The sequence below is a fragment of the Bos indicus x Bos taurus genome, chromosome 12 (assembly GCF_003369695.1).
Source record: "Bos indicus x Bos taurus breed Angus x Brahman F1 hybrid chromosome 12, Bos_hybrid_MaternalHap_v2.0, whole genome shotgun sequence".
Taxonomy (NCBI): Eukaryota; Metazoa; Chordata; class Mammalia; order Artiodactyla; family Bovidae; genus Bos; species Bos indicus x Bos taurus.
Window position 1 is genome coordinate 25741345 of NC_040087.1, and position 23046 is coordinate 25764390.

General features: G+C 35.8%; 1 protein-coding gene across 11 annotated transcripts in view; it reads right to left on the reverse strand.

Moving 5' to 3' along the window:
- NBEA (neurobeachin) overlaps positions 1-23046 on the reverse strand; it is a 673417-nt gene that overhangs the window by 230308 nt on the left and 420063 nt on the right. For all 11 annotated transcript variants that reach the window (XM_027557433.1, XM_027557431.1, XM_027557423.1 and 8 more), the window contains one exon: positions 3495-3638. In XM_027557433.1, coding sequence (XP_027413234.1) covers positions 3495-3638 — 144 coding nt within the window. The remainder of the gene's footprint in view (positions 1-3494; positions 3639-23046) is intronic.

A 23046-nucleotide genomic window follows, 5' to 3' on the forward strand; every position in this document is an offset into this window, starting at 1 on the left:
GGATTGTTGGTAATAATAGCTTACATACACACAAAACATTTTTCTACCACTTACAGAACTGATAAAGCATAAAGGACCATTGTCATTAACTCAGAATTCCCTAAATTAGCAAAATTACTAACATTTGGAAGCAATAATAAAGGAATCCACATGCATTATAATTCTATTATGTAAAATATTTCTATTGTTTTACAAATATGTGACAGAATTACTACTCTAAAAAAAATGAAATACATTTTATCAGTGGGAGAAAAGTCTTTCGATCAAGTAAATCATTCACTTGTCAATTCACATAAATTTGAGTTAATTTTAAATTTTACTCAACAATTGTTTGAAGAAATAACTTGCCAAATTAAATTTCAGATGAAAATAAATGAGATTTTAGATTAAAATCAGTTGAATTAAAATAATTTCAATGTTTTAAGTAAAAATATAATTAGTAAATTGAAAATTTTAGTTACATAGGATATCTTAGGTACTAATTCACATTGGTCAATCACTATAAACTAAAACAGCAATTTAAATAAATTAAGTTAGGTGTTATTGTAATTACTGAATTGATTGACATAGTTCTATATTATAATCATATTAGCCATTTGCAAAATATGTAATAAATTGAGCAATTAATAATCACACACATTTATTTAACTTGCCTCTTGAGATGAACAGCTTGGGAAGAAAAGGAACTAAAAGTGAAATAGAAAATTGTTGACATTTAAAACTGAAGAACTTTGTCGACATTTTATCTTTATTAAAACTAAAAGAAAATGGAGAAAACATGAGAAAGGGTCAATATTTAAATCCAAATGTGCCAAAAATGCTCTGTCAGATTTTAACTTACAAGATGATTTGGGGAAACCCATATATAAAGGTAAAATTAATTACCAGGCTTATTCATAAACTTTTAAGTACAGTATACTAGGAGTCCATAAAAATTGAGTTATAAACCAAGGATCTTGTTCTACATCATTTTAGAAGAGTCTTTAAATATATACACATATTTATTTAAATATACTACTTGGTTCATTTTAGTTCATGCCATATACTATGAATTTCTAAGGAAGTATATTATATACTTCTTAACCTTATGCAAGCTACTTACATTTGTCTTGGCCTCTATATCCTGATTTGTAAAATTCAGGTAATATAGGTTATTATACATGAAGCTCTTTGAATACTGACTGGTTTCTAGCAAGACATGCTAGCTATTCTTACTCTTTTTTTTTTTCCCTATAAATAAAAACTGACCCTAAGAAAGGCATTATTAATGAACAAATTTTAATTTCTGAGACAGAGATAACAATTATTTGGATCAGAATTCGTTAGAAAACAAATTATATATATATGGTTTAAAACTTATTAACAGCTGATTTTTTGAACCTAAAAATACTGGTTTGTAACCAACTTTCCAAATTATTTTTCTGTAACATTGTCACTATCACAGCAGTCCAGATTAGTAAACAGGCTTTAGTATTTACAAAATGAATCTATGAGGCACCTACAAACTATACAGATGCTTTCTGTGACCCTTACTTCTCGCTTCACAAAACATCCATACCCTACTTCTTTCCTACCGCATTCAGAGATCAGGGTCACATCTGTGCACTGCTGATTTAAACATGAACACTGAAGATCTGGTAGAAGATCAGTGTTTTAGGACACTTTGCAAGGTTTTTCAGACAATGGATTCTACAGAGACTACTAGTTAGGACCAGGTAGAAAGTAAAGGAACAAATTTGCTCAAAGAAAAATCTGTTTAAAAGACAGAAGTGGGAGGAGTACTGAGAGAGTGAATTGGTCAAGGGCCGCACAATTGGATTTTTAAACAATTTACTTCAAGTCTACTTTCTTTGTTCTTCAAGTATTTTAACTTAAGGTTATTTTGAGAATTTTGCTTATAAGCATAAATTAATATTAATAATTACTCTGTCTACTATTAAAAGAGAGAAATACAAAGGAGTTATTAAACTTTATCAGATTTTGCCTCTGGTATTACTGGGCAGATCTTATCATAATAAACTTCAAGGCAGTAGCCAGATATGTATTAACTACCTTTAGTGGAAACTGAAGTCCAGAGATGCTAAACTAAATAACTGTATAATTACTGAACATATCTGTGAGGATATGGGAATGAGGTAAGACAACACATTATCTAAAAATGTCAGGAATCATGTTTGTGAATATTCACCAGTTCATTAGGATCAAGAGTAAGACCGGAAAAACAACAAAAAAAAATTGTGGCAAAAAGAAATAATGACTTCATTTGTTTAAATTGCCAAATGGCCTCAGATAAAAATCTCTGAAGTATTTTTAAAAAGTACAAAAACAACAGAACCAAAACTTGAACATTTACTTAGGAATCTGAGGCAAACACTGGTTCATAGACTTAAGAGTAGTTTTGAACAGGACAAATCATTTTCATGATACAGAATTGCTAATAACATAGGGACATCCAAGAACTGATATTAGAACCGCCTTATTAAACATTTTCTAGGAGAGGGACAATAATGTGCTGTCTCCAGTTTACAATCAACAATAACTTCTCTTGGTAAAATGAGAGTTTTCTAACTGGCAGAAATATGGTTGGAGACATTCCTAAAACATGCCAGGTAATTTTTGGCACACTTCTAGAAAAAGGAGCACTATTTTATAAATAGAAGGATGATTATAAGTCCACTTCTCTGTTGCCATCTGCCACTCCGAAGTTGTATGGGGTGAAAAAGCAGAATAAAGGTTAAGACTCAGCCTCTTTTGAGACTCTAAAGCAGGAGTTTTTAGTCTAAGATCCAGGATATAATTCCACACATTGGTTTCCAGGGATCAGTGAGCTCTCTGTACAGGACTGTATGGGTATCTTCATGAAATAATCTACTTCCATCGGATTCTCAAAGTGGTTTAAAACCCCAAAATGGTTATGGGCCAACACTAAGACATCTATAACCCATCGGGCCATTGATCTGCTGCTCTGAATTGACCTTAGACGAGCGCCAGAACAGAGTGAAAACTGAGAATGGGCATGCAGTGAATGTTTTGTAGTAATGGGGATTAGTGCTGTGGGAACACAGAAAAAACAGTAATGGGGAAGGAATTCCCAAGAGTGACAGCAGGGACGAAATGGCTAATTCCACAGTCACCTGGTTGAAGTAACTATTTTCATAGCTGTTAGCATGTTAGTCATAGGTTAAATTACCATCGTGTTCCCCTTGCCACCCTCACCCCCAATTATTTAGGCAGTTAGTGAGAACAATTTGTGCTCTCCATTATTTTTTCTATATTAAAAGTTGCTCTTCATTACACAGAGAGTAGATGCTATTCATTTATCATTAGCCTGATGTGTAGTTTCCTCTTTTCAATATTAGAAATGAGATAAATTATTAACATTAAGATGACTGAGCACTGTTCTAACCACTGGCACAAGCTTATTCACCAGAAGATTGACCTCAAATTCACCAACATCATGTGCACTTATTATAACAAAAAAAATAACAATTTACCTGCGAGATTGTCGATTTCTTTCTCTTGGAGTAGACTGACCGCATCGTCATCTCCTTCCAGCATAAGCTCTGTCTCTGCATTCTGATTCACTATCGCTTGACTTCTGAATGTTTTCTTTGACTTTACCACGTCTTCTTCAGTCCCTAATCACAACCAAAATATAGTAACTTAGGTCACTGTGATTGTTTTACTTTCAGTAAGTGTTAGAGAAAAAGCTATTACTTTCTTATAGATATATACTGCATTTACATATTACTTTCAACTATAGAAAAAAAATGTACCTTTTGTATTTCATTTGTTCTAAATAACTCTGTGAGAAACGCAAGGGGTGTTAATGTTACAGGTGAGGAAACAGGCGGAGAAAGCTACATGCATGGTTGGGAACCTAGAACTTGGCATTCTAAGATCACTGTACTTTCTACAAAAAAATCTGTACTTCACCACAAACTAGGTTTTCTGATCCATAAAAGTTACACACGTTTACACAATTACACTTTAGTGTGAATCAGATAATCAACTGATCAGATCATTCACAAAAGTAGATAAGTATGAAGAAAACAAGAAAGCATTCACATCTGAAGGGAAAAGATGTAGGCATAAAATGTAAATACTTCACAACAGCTATTTCCTTAGCAATGAGGAGAAGGGGATGACAGTGGATGAGATGGTTGGATGGCATCACTGACTTGATGGACATGAGTCTGAGCAAGCTCCAGGAGCTGGTGATGGACAGGGAAGCCTGGTGTGCTGCAGTCCATGGGGTCTCAGAGTCAGACATGACCGAGCAACTGGGCTGAACTGAAATTAGCTGTGATATCCTTATTTTGATATATATAAAGTAGTACAAGGGCTTCCCTGGTGGCTCAAGGGTAAAGAATCTGCCTGTCAATGCAAGAGATGCGGGTTCAGTATTCCTGAGTCGGGAAGATCCCCTGGAGAACAGAATGGCAACCCACTCCAATATTCTTGCCTGGGAAATCCCATGGGCAGAGGAGCCTGGAGGGCTACAGTTCATAGGGTCGCAAAAGAGTTGCGCAAAACTTAGCGACTAAACAACAATGAAAGTAGTACAAATGGCTAAAATTCAAACACACAAAAAGTAACTGAGAAAAATTAGTTGGCCTAGCATTAACATGTTAATCTATGTGAATGTTAGAAATTACAATACATTTAAATGTCTCATGGATTTGACTCTTTAACAAATACTTCAATATTTAATTCAGACATCTGCTTTGGCAGGTGATAATGAATGTGAAATTATCAGAGCTACAAGTAAATTATATATATATATATATATATACATATATATGGCTAAGAAATACCTATATTTCATGTCACCTGAAGTTGGAATTCAATATGGAGGAATATGGTTTAATTTACTGTGTTCCTGCTTTAGTATTAGGGTATAGGGTTCAAAGGGCAGCATTAACTAGAAAAGTATCTTCACATTTCATTTGGTGTGCTGCATATATTCCTGAAATGAAAGTCGCTCAGTTGTGTCCGACTCTTTGCGATACCATGGACTGTAGCCTGCCAGGCTCCTCTGTCCATGGAATTCTCCAGGCAAGAAAACTGGAGTGTGTAACCTTTCCCTTCTCAAGGAGATCTTCCCAACTCAGGGATCAAACCCAGGTCTCCCACATTGCAGGCAGATTCATTACCGCCTGAGCCACCAGGGAAGCCCAAGAATACTGGAGTGGGTAGCCTACCCCTTCTCCAGGGGATCTTCCTGACCTGAGAATCGAACCAGGGTCTCCTGTATTGCAGGTGGATTCTTTATCAGCTGAACTACCAGGGAAGTCCATTTCTGAAATGGAGGCATAATAAATCATTGCTATATAGTATTTTTGTATCATAGTTTCAGGGGATGCTATGGTTTTGTGTACAAACGTACTTATTTTCCAAATCTTGTCATACCTTTGGCCAAAAATCCAGTGAACAATGAATACTTTTGGTTAATTCTCCTAGTCCAATATAGGGATTTCCAACAGTCCTTCCTGTCTACTGATATTTGCTCAACCATTTCTTGGTTAAGCATCTAGCTGTGGTAAAACTTGCACTGTAAACCAAAGTGTTAGCTTCTTTCTTTGCAGCATTCACAATTCTTTTTTTGTTAGCTATTCACGGCCAGTTCTGTTTGCTAAAACATTAACAAATTGACTCAAAGGTAGCCCACAGAGGAGTAAAAAATACATGTTGAGGTACACAGTCATGTCACAGTAGCACTGTGTCATTAGCTGAGAGATATACTCTGTCATCCTAGCTTTTGTCGGACACGACTGAGTGACTTCACTTTCACTTTTCACTTTCATGCATTGGAGAAGGAAATGGCAACCCACTCCAGTGTTCTTGCCTGGAGAATCCCAGGGAAGAATCCCAGGGACGGGGGAGCCTGGTGGGCTGCCGTCTATGGGGTCGCACAGAGTTGGACATGACTGAAGTGACTTAGCAGCAGCAGCAGCATTTAGAGAGCCCAGTTTAAATACAGCGTAACAGTATAAAGTAATGGATTGTTAAATATATCTTTCAATAAACATGTAAGAAAACAAGCAGTACTATTAGAGATCAATGCTGCTTGGAAGGTGAGGAGACTTAAATGGGTTATATGTGTAGTCTTCTTTCATTGGCCCACAGATGATTCTCATTTCTGGAATAAAAGATTGAGGACTGATTACTGAATGCTCCAGAACCTCATCTTTATTTCATTTAGAGTCCTGGAGATATAAAGCCAGCCCAACAGTGATCTTCTGGGGGCAGCTCTCTATATGCTGTTTGTTGCTTGCTTAGTATCTTAATTTGAGAAATTCGAAGCTTGCACCTTTTGGAACAAAGAGGCAAATTCAAAGATTAACAACCAAGAACTCTCTCCTGAGTCCTTTATAGCCATATGTCTACTAGACATCTTTAGCTGCATATTCCTAATTCCACATTTCCCTAAATGAACGAATTATCTCTTGTTCCTTCACCTCCTCCTATTTTGATCAATACACTTCATTAAGCCACAGACACATGATTCACCCTGTAAGGTGATGCTCTCAACTGTAATTCAAGCCATCATCATTTTGGTTTAGAAGGCCTTGCTGCTGCTGCTGCTAAGTCGCTTCAGTTGTGTCCAACTCTGTGCGACCCCATAGACGGCAGCCCACCAGGCTCCGCCGTCCCTGGGATTCTCCAGGCAAGAACACTGGAGTGGGTTGCCATTTCCTTCTCCAATGCATGAAAGTGAAAAGGGAAAGTGAAGTTGCTCAGTCACGTCCAACCCTTCGTGACCCCATGGACTGTGTTAAAAGCATTCCTTCAATAAGGTATGTTCTCTCCTTCCTCTGTCCATGGGATTTTCCAGGCAAGAGTACTGGAGTGGGTTGCCATTGCCTTGACAGCTCCCTTATTTACACCATCCTTCATACTTTTGTCAGATTATTATTTTATTTCAACACTAATAACTTGAAAATATTTTCCTGCTTAATATTATTTATTAATTCCTCCAATCAACAACACTCAATACAAGGCTTATACCCTAAGATAAAATCTAAGCTCCTTAGTATGACTGATTAAGGCCTTTTATCCTCTCATTACCAGTTTTGTTTAACCTTTTCTTACTTTCCCATGAGCAATACTGAACCATTTACAGCTTCCAGAATATGTCATGCTTTCTTGGATCTCTTTATCTGTGTTAAAAGCATTCCTTCAATAAGGTATGTTCTCTCCTTCCTCCTTTGTTTGGGTAATTTCTACTTGGCCTTCAAAACTCACCTCTCTTGGGTGCCTTTCCTAACCAACCCATACTTTTGCAGTCTACACAGAACTCAACCACACTGAGTGGGTGCTCTCCCTTATGAGTATGTCTTCTCCTCTGGGCTGTAGCTTCATTCTGCAGCATCAATGCCTGGTACTAAGCATGTGTGCCACAAACTTGCTGAACTGAAGTTCAAGTCTACACATCCCGAGTTCCCCTCTCTGAATTCTTTAGGTAGGTCTGTGTGCTCTTTCCCTATACATCCATCATATCTCATAAGTCTTGCTACTACAGTAGTTACATGTATTATAATTGGTTGTGTGCTTGTTATCTCCACAGAGCCAGGAAGCTCCTTCCTTGATGAGTAGAAACATCATTCTGCCTTGGTATGCCCAGTTCTCAGCACACTGACTAGGTCAGAGCAAGTTCTCATAAATACTGAATAAATGAATAAAAGTTACCTCTGGATATCTCTTAACCTGAAAATCCCAGGATGTCTCAGAGATTCTTGGTGAACTGCCTTCAGTTTGAGAGATAGTTGAAGAATCTTATGTATTAACACAAAAGGGAACTTGGTTCTTAACAAGAAATAGTCAATAACCTCCTTTATGTATGCATGAGTCAGCTTGATAAAGTAAGTTTTTGCTCATATCACAACTGTCTGTATTCTGCTTTGTCTTTAAAAAAAAAGGCTTTACATTACTCTTGTTATTAAAATTAAAATTTACCAATAAGCAAATTGCAGTTAAAGGAATGTGAGCTCTCAAATGTATATTAAGCTTTCAGTGTTACCCCCTCTAGTTTTAAAGCAGCAAAACAATTGCGTGTTTAAAAGATATGTAGTAAATGAATTCCTACCAACACACCAGAACTTACCATCCCTGTTGAAGTATTATCAGTTTGCAGCTCGGTAAACTTCCTAATTTTATGGTACTGCACCAAACATTTATCTAAATTAATGTGTATGAGATCCAAAGGTGCTTTTCAATCACAATATCCTTTATGAATTAGACTTTCATTTATCAAAATTACAGGCAAAAAGAGGTAAGGTCTCAAAGGGCTGTCTCATTACAAGGCTTATAAACACTGTCCTTAGGAAGAATTGGTTTAACACCCAACAAATCAAAATCTGATTGGGAAGGGAATTTATCTGAGATCATCTATCTTCAGAAGACAAGTTGGACTGAGAGCACCTCTTGGCCTCTTTAGCCATTCATCAAGAAATTAACGAGCGAGTACCACAAACCACCAGAAAGCCTTAGATTCGAAAATGTGAATTATGTGTAAACCTGGACAGGATAGACATATATGCTTATTTTCCAGGAAAACATTAAAATGCCGTAACATTTGAAAGGTTTCAAAATAAAAAAATCCCATCAAATTATAGATTCAAGAAGTCAAATCCAAAATTAAACTTAAAATATTTTCCACATCATATTACAAATGCAGGAAACTATCCTATACACATTAGATTTCTTAGTATGTAAATATGCTTACAGCTCTGTATGTGAAAATGTTATCTAATATAGTACATGGCATTACATGACCCTAAATAAAGCTCCTCTCTCATAATATTTCTCTTAATAATAAGGATTCATATGAAACAAAATATATATTAAAAGTGAAGTTAAGAAAACTAAGATGTTTCTAGTTTTAGTACTGTTACCTATACTCTAGCATTACTATTATAATATAATAATAATTATCATTTAAAAGTTTTATTGTTATTTTAAACAAGTGTAAGTTAAAATACAGAAATCAGACACATTAACTTATCTTGATAATGTTCAGAGAATATGTCTAACTGGAAACTCTGGGCAATTAAGGCAAATAATTTATTTCATTTGCCCATCATATCTTTTTCTACTGATAAACAGAGGCAGTCATTGTACAGAAAAGTACTATTCAGTAGTTTATTTCTGTTTAAGGAGTTATTCTATAGTCAACTCTAAAATATCTATACTAATAAGGAAAAAATTAATTTATAATAATAGGCAAACAATAAATAAATATCTATACCAATAAGGAAAAAAGTAATTTATAATAATAGGTAAGCAATAAATCATGTCTGTTTTGCTAATGCACAAAGAAAAGATAAACCCACAGCAAGCCAATTTTAGTGTGGCATGTTTCTTATCAGTTTTATATTATAGTTATTACTTATTCTGCATTTAATTTTCATTTATTAAAAATACATGGATGTATATATGTATCTATCTACCTACCTACCTACCTATGTATCTACCTATATTATGTATATTTACTCTGTGAGAATCTCTTCTCAATGTTATTTGATCTGTACAATTTAAGTATATGGTCTATAACTCATGATCCTCTCCCTGCCTATTTAATCTCACTAATTTGCCAATTTGACCTCTTCACACCTTGTGTTCCCCAAGAGCTGAAAGCTTTTGTTACCAAACATGCCACACTGTTTCAAACCTTTAAGTATGACATGTGGAGTTTCTCTTACATGGAATTTGCTCACCTGCTTTGTTCTTCAAGATTCAGTTTGATTACTCTCTTCACTGCACACATTTTGTATCTTACATATAGTCCCAATATACTGTTGTTTTTGATATTTTTTCCTAAGGTTTTCATTTAGGTGTACTCTTAATTAGATTTTTATTTCCAGTGCAACAAGTGTCAAAAAAGTGGCAATCAATAAATATTTGTTGAGTGACCACATGAAAATAAATATATAATCAGTATATTAATCATTTTATATGTACAGCACTTCAGTTTAGTTCAGTTCAGTCACTCAGTTGTGTCCGACTCTTTGCGACTCCACAGACTGCAGCACGCCAGGCTTCCCTATCCATCACCAACTCCCAGAGCTTGCTCAAACTCATGTCCATCTGAGCTGGTGATGGAGAGTTCTGACAAAACGTGGTCCACTGGAGAAGGGGATGGCAAACCACTTCAGTATTCTTGCCTTGAGAACCCCATGAAGAGTATGAAAAAGTACAGCACTTAAGTTACTTTTCTCTTTACGTCCTTTACAATTTCCTCATACATGAGGAAGGTGAACTATGTGATTTGCAATTCTTTCCTTCTTTTTTCCTGTAAGCATCCATTAAGAACATACTAAAAAAAAAAATACAGACCAATCTCCTAACTTCAGTTTCCTAGGCTGTTGGAAGAGGACTAAGTATTTACTAAGTGAACTCTTAAAGGATAATTGCAGTGTTAGAATGAGACAATGGATGCTGAAATACTTTGAAATGCATGAATATTTTTTATACAGTGTTAGTTGCTCAGTTGTGTCCAACTCTTTGTGACTGTAGCCCACCAGGCTCCTCTGTCCGTGGGATTCTCCATGCAAGAATACTGGAGTGGGTTGCCATTTCCTTCTCTAGGGAATCTTTCTGACCCAGGGATTGAACCCACATCTATCACATCTCCCATAATAAGCTCTTAATGTTTTGTTAAAATGTTGAGAAAATAACAAGAGTATTAAAAAGAGTTTACTAAGTCTTTAATTTAAAACTGAACAAGGATACAACCAATTCTTTATTGATTACAACACTGCTGCTGCTGCTGCTAAGTCACTTCAGTCGTGTCTGACTCTGTGTGACCCCATAGACGGCAGCCCACCAGGCTCCCCCGTCCCTGGGATTCTCCAGGCAAGAACACTGGAGTGGGCTGCCATTTCTTTCTCCAATGCATGAAAGTGAAAAGTGAAAGGGAAGTCGCTCAGTTGTGCCCGACTCTTCGCGAGCCCATGGACTGCAGCCTTCCAGGCTCCTCTGTCCATGGGATTTTCCAGGCAAGAGTACTGGAGTGGGGTGCCACTGCCTTCTCCTGCCTAAGGTTTATGCAAAGGGGGAAAAATGCAGGCTGATGTGAGGATCAAAAAACTCAAATAAGCTACCAAATGCATCTTAGGTCTTATGAGCACAATACCCAGCAGATACTGATTATTCAATAATGGTTTCCCTTCCTTCAGTTGGGATTAATCTTCCTATCACCATGCTGTTGTGATACTGTTTGTATTCATTACAAGGCAGTATGAGACTTCAATGCCTCCATTAGACCAGATACTTCCTGAAGACAGCAAGGACAGCATGTAGGCAGGTACCAAGAAGTGTTTGTAAAGTTGAAGAGAGTGTAAATAGCTTACATTAAAAATTGTTTTCCCTCAATAATCATATCATTCACTTAAAGGTATTATTAAATAAAATGATATAAGAATCAATATATTTGAAATTTGTTTTTGATTTTGAATAGAGGCATCTTATGAATATAAATATTTGTAGTATCTTACATAAGGAAAAAGTCGGACACGACTGAGCGACTGAACTGAACTGAACATAAGGAAAAAAAATGCTTTCTCAACAAAGTTGATATCATAATTTGTTTTACAGAATTATATAGATGATCCACATAATACATAATTTTCTTCCATAATTGGAAAGAGATGGAAAGAATGGAAATTTCATCTCATTTTATCTAAATATATGAATAGGAAATTCTAACATTACTAAACATCTTAAAATCAGTTTAAGATGGCATTCATTTTTGGGGAAGAAATTCTTTTCAATATATAGCATTTCACAACATTTTTAGCTTAGAAAATGTGTTTTGACAAAATGGACTAGGACTATTAATAACATATGATACTTTGGCAAATTTTAAAATAGAGGTTGTTCTTTCTCATTAAAGTTGAAATCAGAGCAAGAAATACCTTTACAGAATAGTGCTTTTAGTAACTCCAAATGGTATTATTTAATTTCCACTTTAAAAGAAAAAGACTTTAAGATAAATATACCTCTCAGCTGATTACATGAGATATGGTGGTAATATCTCATGCAATAATACATATGAATCAATCTATTATAGAGAAGTTTACAATTTTGAACATTTCAAAAAAGATGAAAAAATGCTTTTTGTTGTATTGAGAAGCCTACCGTTCAAAAATATTTTATGCCAATCTTAATGTGACATAAAAGCAGCAGATACATACATAGAACAAACTTTACTATAACAATCATTTACTAAAAAAATACATAATTCTCTCCATAAATAATTTAAATTCAAAATTAAATTTTGCCTTTGACTTTATAGTACAAATATAGCATTTCCTTTCTTAAGAAGCATGAATGATGATGACAGAGAAATAAAGATTTGCTAAACACCAAGGACTGAAAAAATACTCTTCTGTACAGAATAGGATTAAAGGAAAAACAGCCTTTGTAACAGAAAAATCCCAGTGGTGAACACTGTTAAAGTGACACTGAATAAAAACACTATTGGAAAGAATGACTGGAAATCTCAGGATCTTTTTTTTCTCCTTTATATCTGATGCTGAGTCAGGAGCCTTGCTTTATCAATACAAAATTATTTTATGAAAGCATATACTTTCATAAGTGAAACAGACTGTTTCTATTCAAATAGACAGTTCCCATCTGTTGTTTCAAACAGACTTTAAATAAAAAATCTGAAGTTACTGACCACAGTTAATAAATATAGAAAAAAAATCTGGACAGTTTAGACTCCTTCCTTAGTTGTGGGTATTTTAGTCTGAATGCACTGGATTTAATCATGGTTCTTACTTCATTTTTGTTGACAGAGAATATATTTTATAATCCAAAATAGACACTATCTATACCACCATAAAACTACCAAGAAACTAGTTTCAAATTTACAATGAATTTGATTCAGAAATGGTCATTCTTCCCTGAACTAATAATTGATGCTACTATTTATGGTCCATCTAGCATATCATTGTATCACATAAAATTAGAGTACAGCATCCTTTGTGCTTTTACTAGTGAAATGAGTAACTTGTGCAGCCTCTGTTTTAAACGAGATATAAACCTTATATCTGCAAGTAGGTTGTTCTCTGAAAAGCCCCCCAAAAATATTTCAGTGGCAGGATAAATATGCAGAATTAGCAATATGGGCATTAATTAAGATGGAATGTTGACAGATTATTCTTCTAAGTGGTAAGTTCTTATTCACATTAGTTGTGCTTGTAAACGATTTGCTAGACTATAAGAAATAAAATGGCTACCTAACATCAACAGTTATTGCTCTGTGGAAAAGGACATCAAGGACACTTGCAAGTAAAAGAATTGGATCAATATTAACGTGATTTTCATTTCATGCTTCCCCAACTCCAGTAAGCTGACAATATACTCTGATTATGTGAACTGCCTCAGAGTAACACAGAAGAGGTTATTAGAGCAAGAGGTGGAAATGGAATGCACTTTTTATATTGACAGGCCTGCTAATAGAGTATACTGATTTTCAAAGACAAGCAGTGCATTTTTACAATTTGGTTCTGACAGCAAAAACGGAATTTCATTTATTCCTAATTCAAAATATTTATATGTAAGCAGTATTTCTTACAGCAGACCAACAAAGGGGATATTCATAAACAGCATTTTTTAACAAAAAATGCAATTAAAAAGGTTCAAGAAAATATTGTTGAATTTAAGTGCTGCATGCTAACTTAACAATCTTCTTAATGCAGTGAACACAGAAAACTGCTCTATGCTTTTTAAAGGAAATTTGATAAGTCCTACTTTATACATGATGATAAATAGTTTTTTTATTCATGTTTTAGACTGAATATTATGTGGTAGGATTCTGATTAATCATTAACTTAGGGTGATTTCAGAATATTTTAAATAGGATTTCATTACATTAAAAATCACATGGCACACTTGTGGGAAAAAAATGCTAAAACATATAGAAAATTTGGGCCAGTCTGGAACCCTCTAAATAGCATAAAGCAGAGAGATAATGGATTATTCACCTTTGTGACTTCTTGAATAAATAGCATAGTGTTTGGTCCCTATGTTAAAAAGTATGCTTAGAAAAAGGTCAGCAGGAAATAAGTATGTCAAAATGGTAAAGGCAGCTATCTTCACATGGTTGTCTTTGAGTGCCCTTTTCCTCCCTTCTTTAAATTTTTTGAGCATTATCTAGGTTTTCTACAATGATCATGTTTATTTTCAGGAAAGAAGGTAGGGAAGATGAAAGGCAGGGGAAAATACATAAAAGAAATTTTTCACTATGAGTCTAGGGTAGATGGCAGATGAGTGGCAGAATGGAAAAGTTTTGTAACTCTTGGAATGAAAGAAAAGATGAGCTGGACAACTTGAACAGGGGCTGAGAGGGTGGGGAGACTTCCTCTGGCAGTGAATGGAATTAACCTGGGGAATGAAGCTTGGTGTTTCTTTTTTCAGATCAGTCGCTCAGACATGTCCGACTCTTTGCGACCCATGGACTGCAGCACGCCAGGCCTCCCTGTCCATCACCAACTCCCAGAGTTTACTCAAATTCATGTCCATTGAGTCGGTGATGCCGTCCAACCATCTCATCCTGTGTCACCCCCTTCTCCTCAAGCCTTCAATCTTTCCCAGCATCAGGGTCTTTTCTTTCTTAAGCCTTACATAAAATTCAGTGTGGCTATTTTACTTTAAAAATATGAGAAATGGGAATAGGAGATGTTTTGGATAAATAAGCAACTGGCTCGGAGACGTGGGAGTGTTAGACACTTCAGCTGTGTCCGACTCTTTGTAACCTCAGGGACTGGAGCCCTCCTCCAGGCTCCTCTGTCCATGAAATTCACCAGGCAAGAATGCTGGAGTCGGTTGCCATTTCCTTCTCCAGGGGATCTTCCCGACCCAGGAACTGAACGCACTGTAGATAGATTCTTTAATTTTTTAAAAATAGGATAGTTAAGAGATGGTGTTGGTATAGGTTGTCTAAAACACTTTTAAAAACACCAAAGATATTTTAAATAATGTTTTTATAAATGACATTGAATGCACAGTCTGTGAATGACTGTCAGTTCATCTGTACTGAGAAACCTATGTGGATGACAGACTAGACCAGTGGGCCAAATTCAGCAGATTAACTTTAGAGAGTGGAAATGTTCAATGAGACTCTTGTACTTGGAAAATTTCAAATGTATCTACAGCAACACATTGTCTAGGAAAAGAATGGTGTTTAGATTGAGATTTTGCACTATATAAAATTTATTAGTTAAAGCCTTCATAGGTGGGTCAGTGGCAAAGAATCTGCCTGCCAATGCAGGAGATGCAGGTTTGATCCCTGTATCAGAAGATCCCCTGGAGAAGGAAATGGCAATTTGCTCCAGGATTCCTGCCTGGGAAATCTCATGGACAGGAAAGCCTGGTGGGCTACAATCCACAGGGTTGTAAAACAGTTGGACTAACTTAGCAACTGAACAATAACAAGCATTTATTAGTTAGCATGACACTTAATTTCTATGCTTTGTCATTTTCCCAAATAAAAATACTCTTATGCTCTGCTGACAAAGTCTTTCACAGGATAGCTCCAAACAGCCTTTTCCTTAACTCCCCACACTATCTTTTTGTTCCCCAAACAATTCATGTTGTGTTGTGTGGTCCCTTTGTCCATGTTGCCAACATTCCACTTACTGGCTTGGGAAGATCTCCATTCATCCTTTTAAGTCTAACTAAAATTTATTTATTCAATCAGACAGCCTTATTCACTGAGTTTATGTAACGTTTTTAATATACTTTGATGAAAACATTTATCATACTCTATTTTAATTATTTATAAATGTAATTTTGGGGTACATTTTATAAAAATTAGTCTAAAAATATGGGCAAGAATATGAGCAGTTCCATGCCACTCAGCAATAGATCTATCGATATAATTTTGTTAGCTCCTTATCTTTGGTGGCTTTTGACTCACTAGGTGGAAATAAAGTACAGACATAAAAAAAAACAATTGCAGAATTTGAAAATACCATACTTATAGACCTATTCCATATACTGTCATGCTTCAGTGTGGTCATTGAAAGGATGAATATATGTGTTAAAATGCTGTATGTATATTTTGAAATATCAAGGAAAGATAAGAAAGCCTTCCTCAGCGATCAATGCAAAGAAATAGAGGAAAACAATAGAATGGGAAAGACTAGAGATCTTCTCAAGAAAATTAGAGATACCAAGGGAACACTTCATGCAAAGATGGGCTCAATAAAGGACAGAAATAGTATGGACCTAACAGAAGCAGAAGATGTTAAGAAGAGGTGGCAAGAATACACAGAAGAACTGTACAAAAAGATCTTCACGACTCAGATAATCACGATGGTGTGATCACTCACACTCACCTAGAACCAGACATCTTGGAATGTGAAGTCAAGTGGGCCTTAGGAAGCATCACTACAAACAAAGCTAGTGGAGATGATGGAATTCCAGTTGAGCTATTTCAAATCCTGAAAGATGATGCTGTGCAACTGCTGCACTCAATATGCCAGCAAGTGTGGAAAACTCAGCAGTGGCCACAGGACTGGAAAAGTCAGTTTTCATTCCAATCCCAAAGAAAGGCAATGCCAAAGAATGCTCAAACTACCGCACAATTGTACTCATCTCACACTCTAGTAAAGTAATGCTCAAAATTCTCCAAGCCAGGCTTCAGCAATATGTGAACCATGAACTTCCAGATGTTTTAGAAAAGGCAGAGGAACCAGAGATCAAATTGCCAACATTCACTGGATCATCAAAAAAGCAAGAGAGTGCCAGAAAAACATCTATTTCTGCTTTATTGACTATGCCAAAGTCCTTGACTGTTTGGATCACAATAAACTGTGGAAAATTCTGAAGGAGATGGGTATATCAGATCACCTAACTTACCTCTTGAGAAAACTGTATGCAGATCAGGAAGCAACAGCTAGAACTGGACGTGGAACAACAGACTGGTTCCAAATAGGAAAAGGAGTACGTCAAGGCTGTATATTGTCACCCTGCTTATTTAACTTCTATGCAGAGTACATCATGAGAAATGCTGGGCTGGAGGAAGCACAAGCTGGAATCAAGATTGCTGGGAGAAATATCAATAACCTCAGATATGCAGATGACACCACCCTTATGGCAGAAAGTGAAGAAGAACTAAAGAGCTTCTTGATGAAAGTGAAAGAGGAGAGGGAAAAAGTTGGCTTAAAGCTCAACATTCAGAAAACGAAGATCATGGCATCTGGTCCCATCACTTTTTGGGAAATAGATGGGGAAACAGTGACAGAGTTTATTTTCTTGGGCTCCAAAATTACCACAGATGGTGACTGCAGCCATGAAATTAAAAGACACTTACTCCTTGGAAGGAAAGTTATGACCAACCTAGACAGCATATTAAAAAGCAGAGACATTACTTTGTCAAAAAAGGTCAGTCTAGTCAAGGCTATGGCTGACTATTCCAGTAGTCATGTATGGATGTACTATTCCAGTGGTCATGTATGGATGTGAGAGTTGGATTATAAAGAAAGCTGAGCGCCGAAGAATTGATGCTTTTGAACTGTGGTGTTGGAGAAGACTCTTGAGAGTCCCTTGGACTGCAAGGAGATCCAACCAGTCCATCCTAAAGGAGATCAGTCCTGGGTGTTCACTGGAAGGACTGATGTTGAAGCTGAAACTCTAATACTTTGGCCACCTGATGCGAAGAGCTGACTCACTTGAAAAGACCCTGATGGTGGGAAAGATTGAGGGCAGGAGGAGAAGGGGACAACAGAGGATGAGATGACTGGATGGCATCACTGACTCAATGGACATGGGTTTGGGTAGACTTCGGGAGTTGGTGATGGACAGGGAGGTCGGGTGTGCTGCGGTTCATGGAGTCACAACAAGTCGGACACAAGTGAGTGACTGAACTGAAGTGATACCTTGAAATGAATGAACTGTTAAGTAAACAGCAGCAATTAAGTACATGAAATTGTATTAATATGAATGCTTTAAATGAAATGGTTGAAAGATATGATTCCTGCCCTCAACTTATTTTTTTATCTCAGAATATAAAATACCTAAAATGAAAACATTTTCTGATAACTTCATAAGGTGAGCTACTACCAAGTACAAAATATTGATCCCATTCAAAGAAGTAAGTTAGGCTTTTTTATGCTTCCATGTCTTGGAAATTTCTGTTCTTAACTCTGCTGCTTCTGATAAATTCCTAACCTTCTCTCAAGTCAGTTCATAAGTAACTATTTCAGTGAAGCTGATTCCAACCCACTATCCCCAGAGTTATCCATCTTCCTTCCTTTCCTTTATGAAGTACCACTTCCCTCTATGAGAATAGCTTATTTCTTTCCATTATACGAGGATTTTTCAACCTTGGTACTACTGATGTTTTCGGCTGGATTTTGTTGTCCTTTTGATGAACTGTCTGGTGAACGGTTGGGTATTTTAGCAGCAGTCTTAGTTTCTACCCTTTAAACAGCAGGAACACAGGCTGACTTTCATCCCTGCTGAGAATCACTACACTAAACTAAGTGCTGTGAGGAGGTAGAAACTGTGTCTCAGCCTCTGAACCTTGTACGTCGTGCATGCATGGCACGTGGAAGATACCTGATAAATGCTCTCAAATGAATGAAGCTACCATCTTGAGTCAGTTTAAAGCCTTCCATCTAAAGCTTCAACATAAAAACAGGGGAGTTGTTAAAACCTTGGTTGTCATGAAAATGTTCTTATATGAAAACTTTAAAACGCATTTTATAAACATATTTTATAAGACAGCATTTAAATAATCCATTTTAGTTCTTTTAAGAGACTATAAAACCATGAGGTAAAGATGAGATTATATTAAAATGTGCACTGGCATCAAAAAGAGCTGAAAGATGATTCCATGTATGTCTTTCTCTCACTCATACAAAAGTTACATCATTAATTTTTCAATAAATTATTTTAATAATAATCAGATCATCTATTTCATTCAGGTATGAAGATTTAATTAATAATACACCAACTAAAATGAACTTATCAATGAACAATTATAAGATGTCTGCTAGAGACAATATGGTACAAACAATCGAGACCACTAGGTTAAAAACTCAAATAATCTTTTCCGACTAAGTGTAAAGTCTTCAAAAAATTGAAGTAAAAAAAAATGAAGTCAGATAATTTGAAGTTCCTGTCTCAACAACCGTATATAGCTGCATTAGTATTCTTTAAATTCTCAGTGCTTTTCTTGTTTCTTGAATATTGCAAGTAGCACTTTACAGTAGTCATGCATATACCATCAAAACTAATTTAATTCCAGATTTATTACAGAGCTGCTTTTTCTTCATCAAGGTCATATCATGATGGCTTCACAAGCTTGGATAAACCAGGTGCTAAGTGGACACATCTCTGAGGAACCTAAGGATGTTCTCATTTGCAGTTCTCAGCATATCTTATTATTTATTGCCAAAGAAATGACTGATTAACTTTGTCATCTTTGCTCCAAGTTTTTTTTTTTCCTCTGGCTAAAGCAGCCTGCCGTCCTCTGCGATGACTGATAAGACCTATTTAGGATGATGTCTTTGATCACAGACTTGGGGGACTCTGAGATCTTAAGCTTTGATGAAACATTGTTCCACTATAATTTCATGGAAGGGAAAGAGAGTCCAAAATGATAATTGACAGTCAACAAGACAACCAAACTTATTAAGATTTTAACTATTTTTTTGACAGCATAAACTTTCAGTGCCAGAATCTGTCTAGTTTAGGTTTTATTTTAATATACAAGCAATACATAGAACACTCCTATTTCAATCACTTGCTTATTAGCTAATTTGCCCTAAAGAAGAAAGTCCAGCAGATCAAAAGATGAATTTATAGTTTAAAATATTTTCACTATATTCTTCCATTGCTATGGTCTGCAAAATTCCTTATAATCAATTAAATTTGCACTTGAATGAGATTTTGGTATTAGAAAATACTGAAATAGCACATTGAGTACATATGAAATTAGAATATTAAACACCAGGAAAAAAATTACATGCCTCTAGGTTTTTATTAATCACATTCCAACACCAGAGGCTGAAAGTATATCAAATCACACCAAATCTTTTGCACATGACAACCTCATAAATTATTCAACTCATTAGTATTACTAAGAAGCATGAAAAACTCCATCAGTGCTAAGGAGGTTTTCCAACTGAAAAAGGTCAACCAAAAGTTTCAATAATGAAATGCAAGAAAACACTTTTCAATGTAAATATGAAATAATTCTCTTTTATGTCTCTTTGAAAATATATTCAATTCTGATTATTTGTTCATTTAAAAGAAAGTATTGCTAACACATTTTATTGCTAATGTATTTGTTTTGTGGCTCCAAATGAATTACCTAAAAATAATGTCATGAAATTTAAATTGCAGCTGTTTCTGCCCAGCACACGAAAGTTTAAGTATAATTTAATCTAAAATGTTTGAATTGAAGGAAAAGTCTACTGATTCAAAACATATTTATTAAAACATTAACTCTGCAAATTCAGTTTCACTTCTGTTATATTGATATAGGCTCACATTCTTGAAACATAGTGTACTACACGAACAGAGAGACATGACCAGTGATCAATCTCAGGGACTGCTTTGATGGCCATGTAAATAAATATTCTCTATTTAAATAATTTTAGGTTATTCTTTCAGCTTGTACAACTTGGTTAACATTCTGAAAACTTAGATCACTGATTCAAATACTTCTAGCCATACTTAACATTCCAGTCATAAAATATCCTGTTGTTCCTAAAACAATTTTGTTGCCACAATGTAGATGAACAGAAAAAAAAAAAAACAAAACTGACTATAGATTAAAGCTGACTTTCTCTGTGCATTTAATGTTTAACTTTCAAGACAGAATTTGAAATACTGCAATTATTTAATACAGAAGAAGAAATAATTGAATTTCAGTTTGTTCTAGAAGCTCTCTCAAAATTTGTAGGTTTGTGCTATATTTATACCCTTCATCTACATCTACACAAACCAAAACATTAAATCATTTGGATGTTAGTCTACACACTGCCAGACTTTAAGGTACTTAAAACACATTTAAATGTTTAATGGCAGGCAGAGTGGCCAGATGATGGCCTGAGTTTTGTTAGCTTTTATGAATGTTCTGGGAAAATGTGAATACAAAAGCTTCCTTTAAAATATACAAAATATGTTTTCAATTAAGTCTTTCAACATCTATTTTCATTGAATGAAGTGCTTTGTAATAATTACTGACATTTACTTCCTATTTCTTCTGAAGAAATACTTTATACATAGGTTAGAAGGCACAAAAGTGTTTGGGAGAAGATACAGGACTATGTTCCTGGCCATCTGTAATTCCTCTTTCTACTTCTAGGTACAGATCACTCCAGGGAGCACTTTTCACTCACCTCTTCACATCCTCCATACTTCACCTTACTCCCCTACCCTCTACCCACTTCCTAAAGTCCTCCGATGTGAAGTTGAAGAGGAGTCTTCTAGAACTGTTTCTGGAAGTAGAATCGTTTGAGTTCTTTTTTGTCTTCTACTACCCATCCTAGGGGCTTCCCAGGTGGCTCAGCGGTAAAAGAGTCTCCCTGCAATGCAGGAGATGCAGGAACCATGGGTTCAATCCCTGGGTTGGGAAGATCCCATGGGTTCAATGCCTGGAGAAATCCATGGACAGAGAGCCTGGCGGGCTACAGTCCATGGGATCACAAAGAGTTGGACACGACTGAGGCGACTGACCACAGAACAGCACACTCTACCTTACCTCCAGGAGTGACTACAAAGTAGACCTGGTATGGGCACCATGTAGATGTCCTGAATGCTTCATGGCATACATGTGGATGCATAACATAAAAACATACCCTACCTTCCTTTTATCAAAGAATCCAACTCAGGAGGGATAATAGGTTCAGAATATTTCCAATGATCTACTATTCAAAATTCATAAACACCTGTCATGCTGTGCTAAGTCGCTTCAGTTGTGTCTGACTCTCTGTGACCCCATGGACTGTGTAGCTTACCATGCTCCTCTGTCCATGGGACTCTCCAGGCAAGAACACTGGAGTAGGTTGCCAGGCCCTGCTCCAGGAGATTTCCTGTCCCAGGGATCGAACCTGCATCTCTAATGTCTCCTGCATTGGCCAGGAAGTTCTTTACCACTAGCACCACCTGGGAAGCCCTCATAAATCACTATATATTTTAAGACACATTTATACTACACAGATGTTTACTATCACCTATATCTTTCATCTACTTAAAAATCAGAATTTTATATTTTATTTTAGATTCATTAATAGTGGTTACTGTATTACTAAAATACATGACAATCTTAAAAAGGTGTTAATAAAAAAAAGTTTATTTCTGATAAGGATTGACACTGGTTTAGCAAAACAGACATTTTACAAATTGAACATACACAATAAGGCATCCATTTTTATAGAGAAGGAAAATAAATATTTTTCTAACAAACCCTTTATACAAGCAACCTGTAGAATGACAAATGTGGTATAATGTGAATCCTATACAAATGTGGTATTGGCAACTCAGTGTCACTAATAATATCACGCCAGCTCAACCTCTATTACATATTGTTTTAAAGACCTATATATAGAAAACTATAAAACACTGGTGAAAGAAATCAAAGAGGACACTAACAGATGGAGAAATATACCATGTTCATGGATTGGAAGAATCAATATACTGAAAATGAGTATACTACCCAAAGCAATTGATAGATTCAATGCAATCCCTATCAAGCTACCAATGGTATTCTTCACAGAGCTAGAACAAATAATTTCACAATTTGTATGGAAATACAAAAAACCTCGAATAGCCAAAGCTATCTTGAGAAAGAAGAATGGAACTGGAGGAATCAACCTACCTGACTTCAGGCTCTACTATAAAGCCACAGTCATCAAGACAGTATGATACTGGCACAAAGACAGAAATATAGATCAATGGAACAAAACAGAAAGCCCAGAGATAAATCCACACACATATGGACACCTTATCTTTGACAAAGGAGGCAAGAATATACAATGGATTAAAGACAATCTCTTTAACAAGTGGTGCTGGGAAATCTGG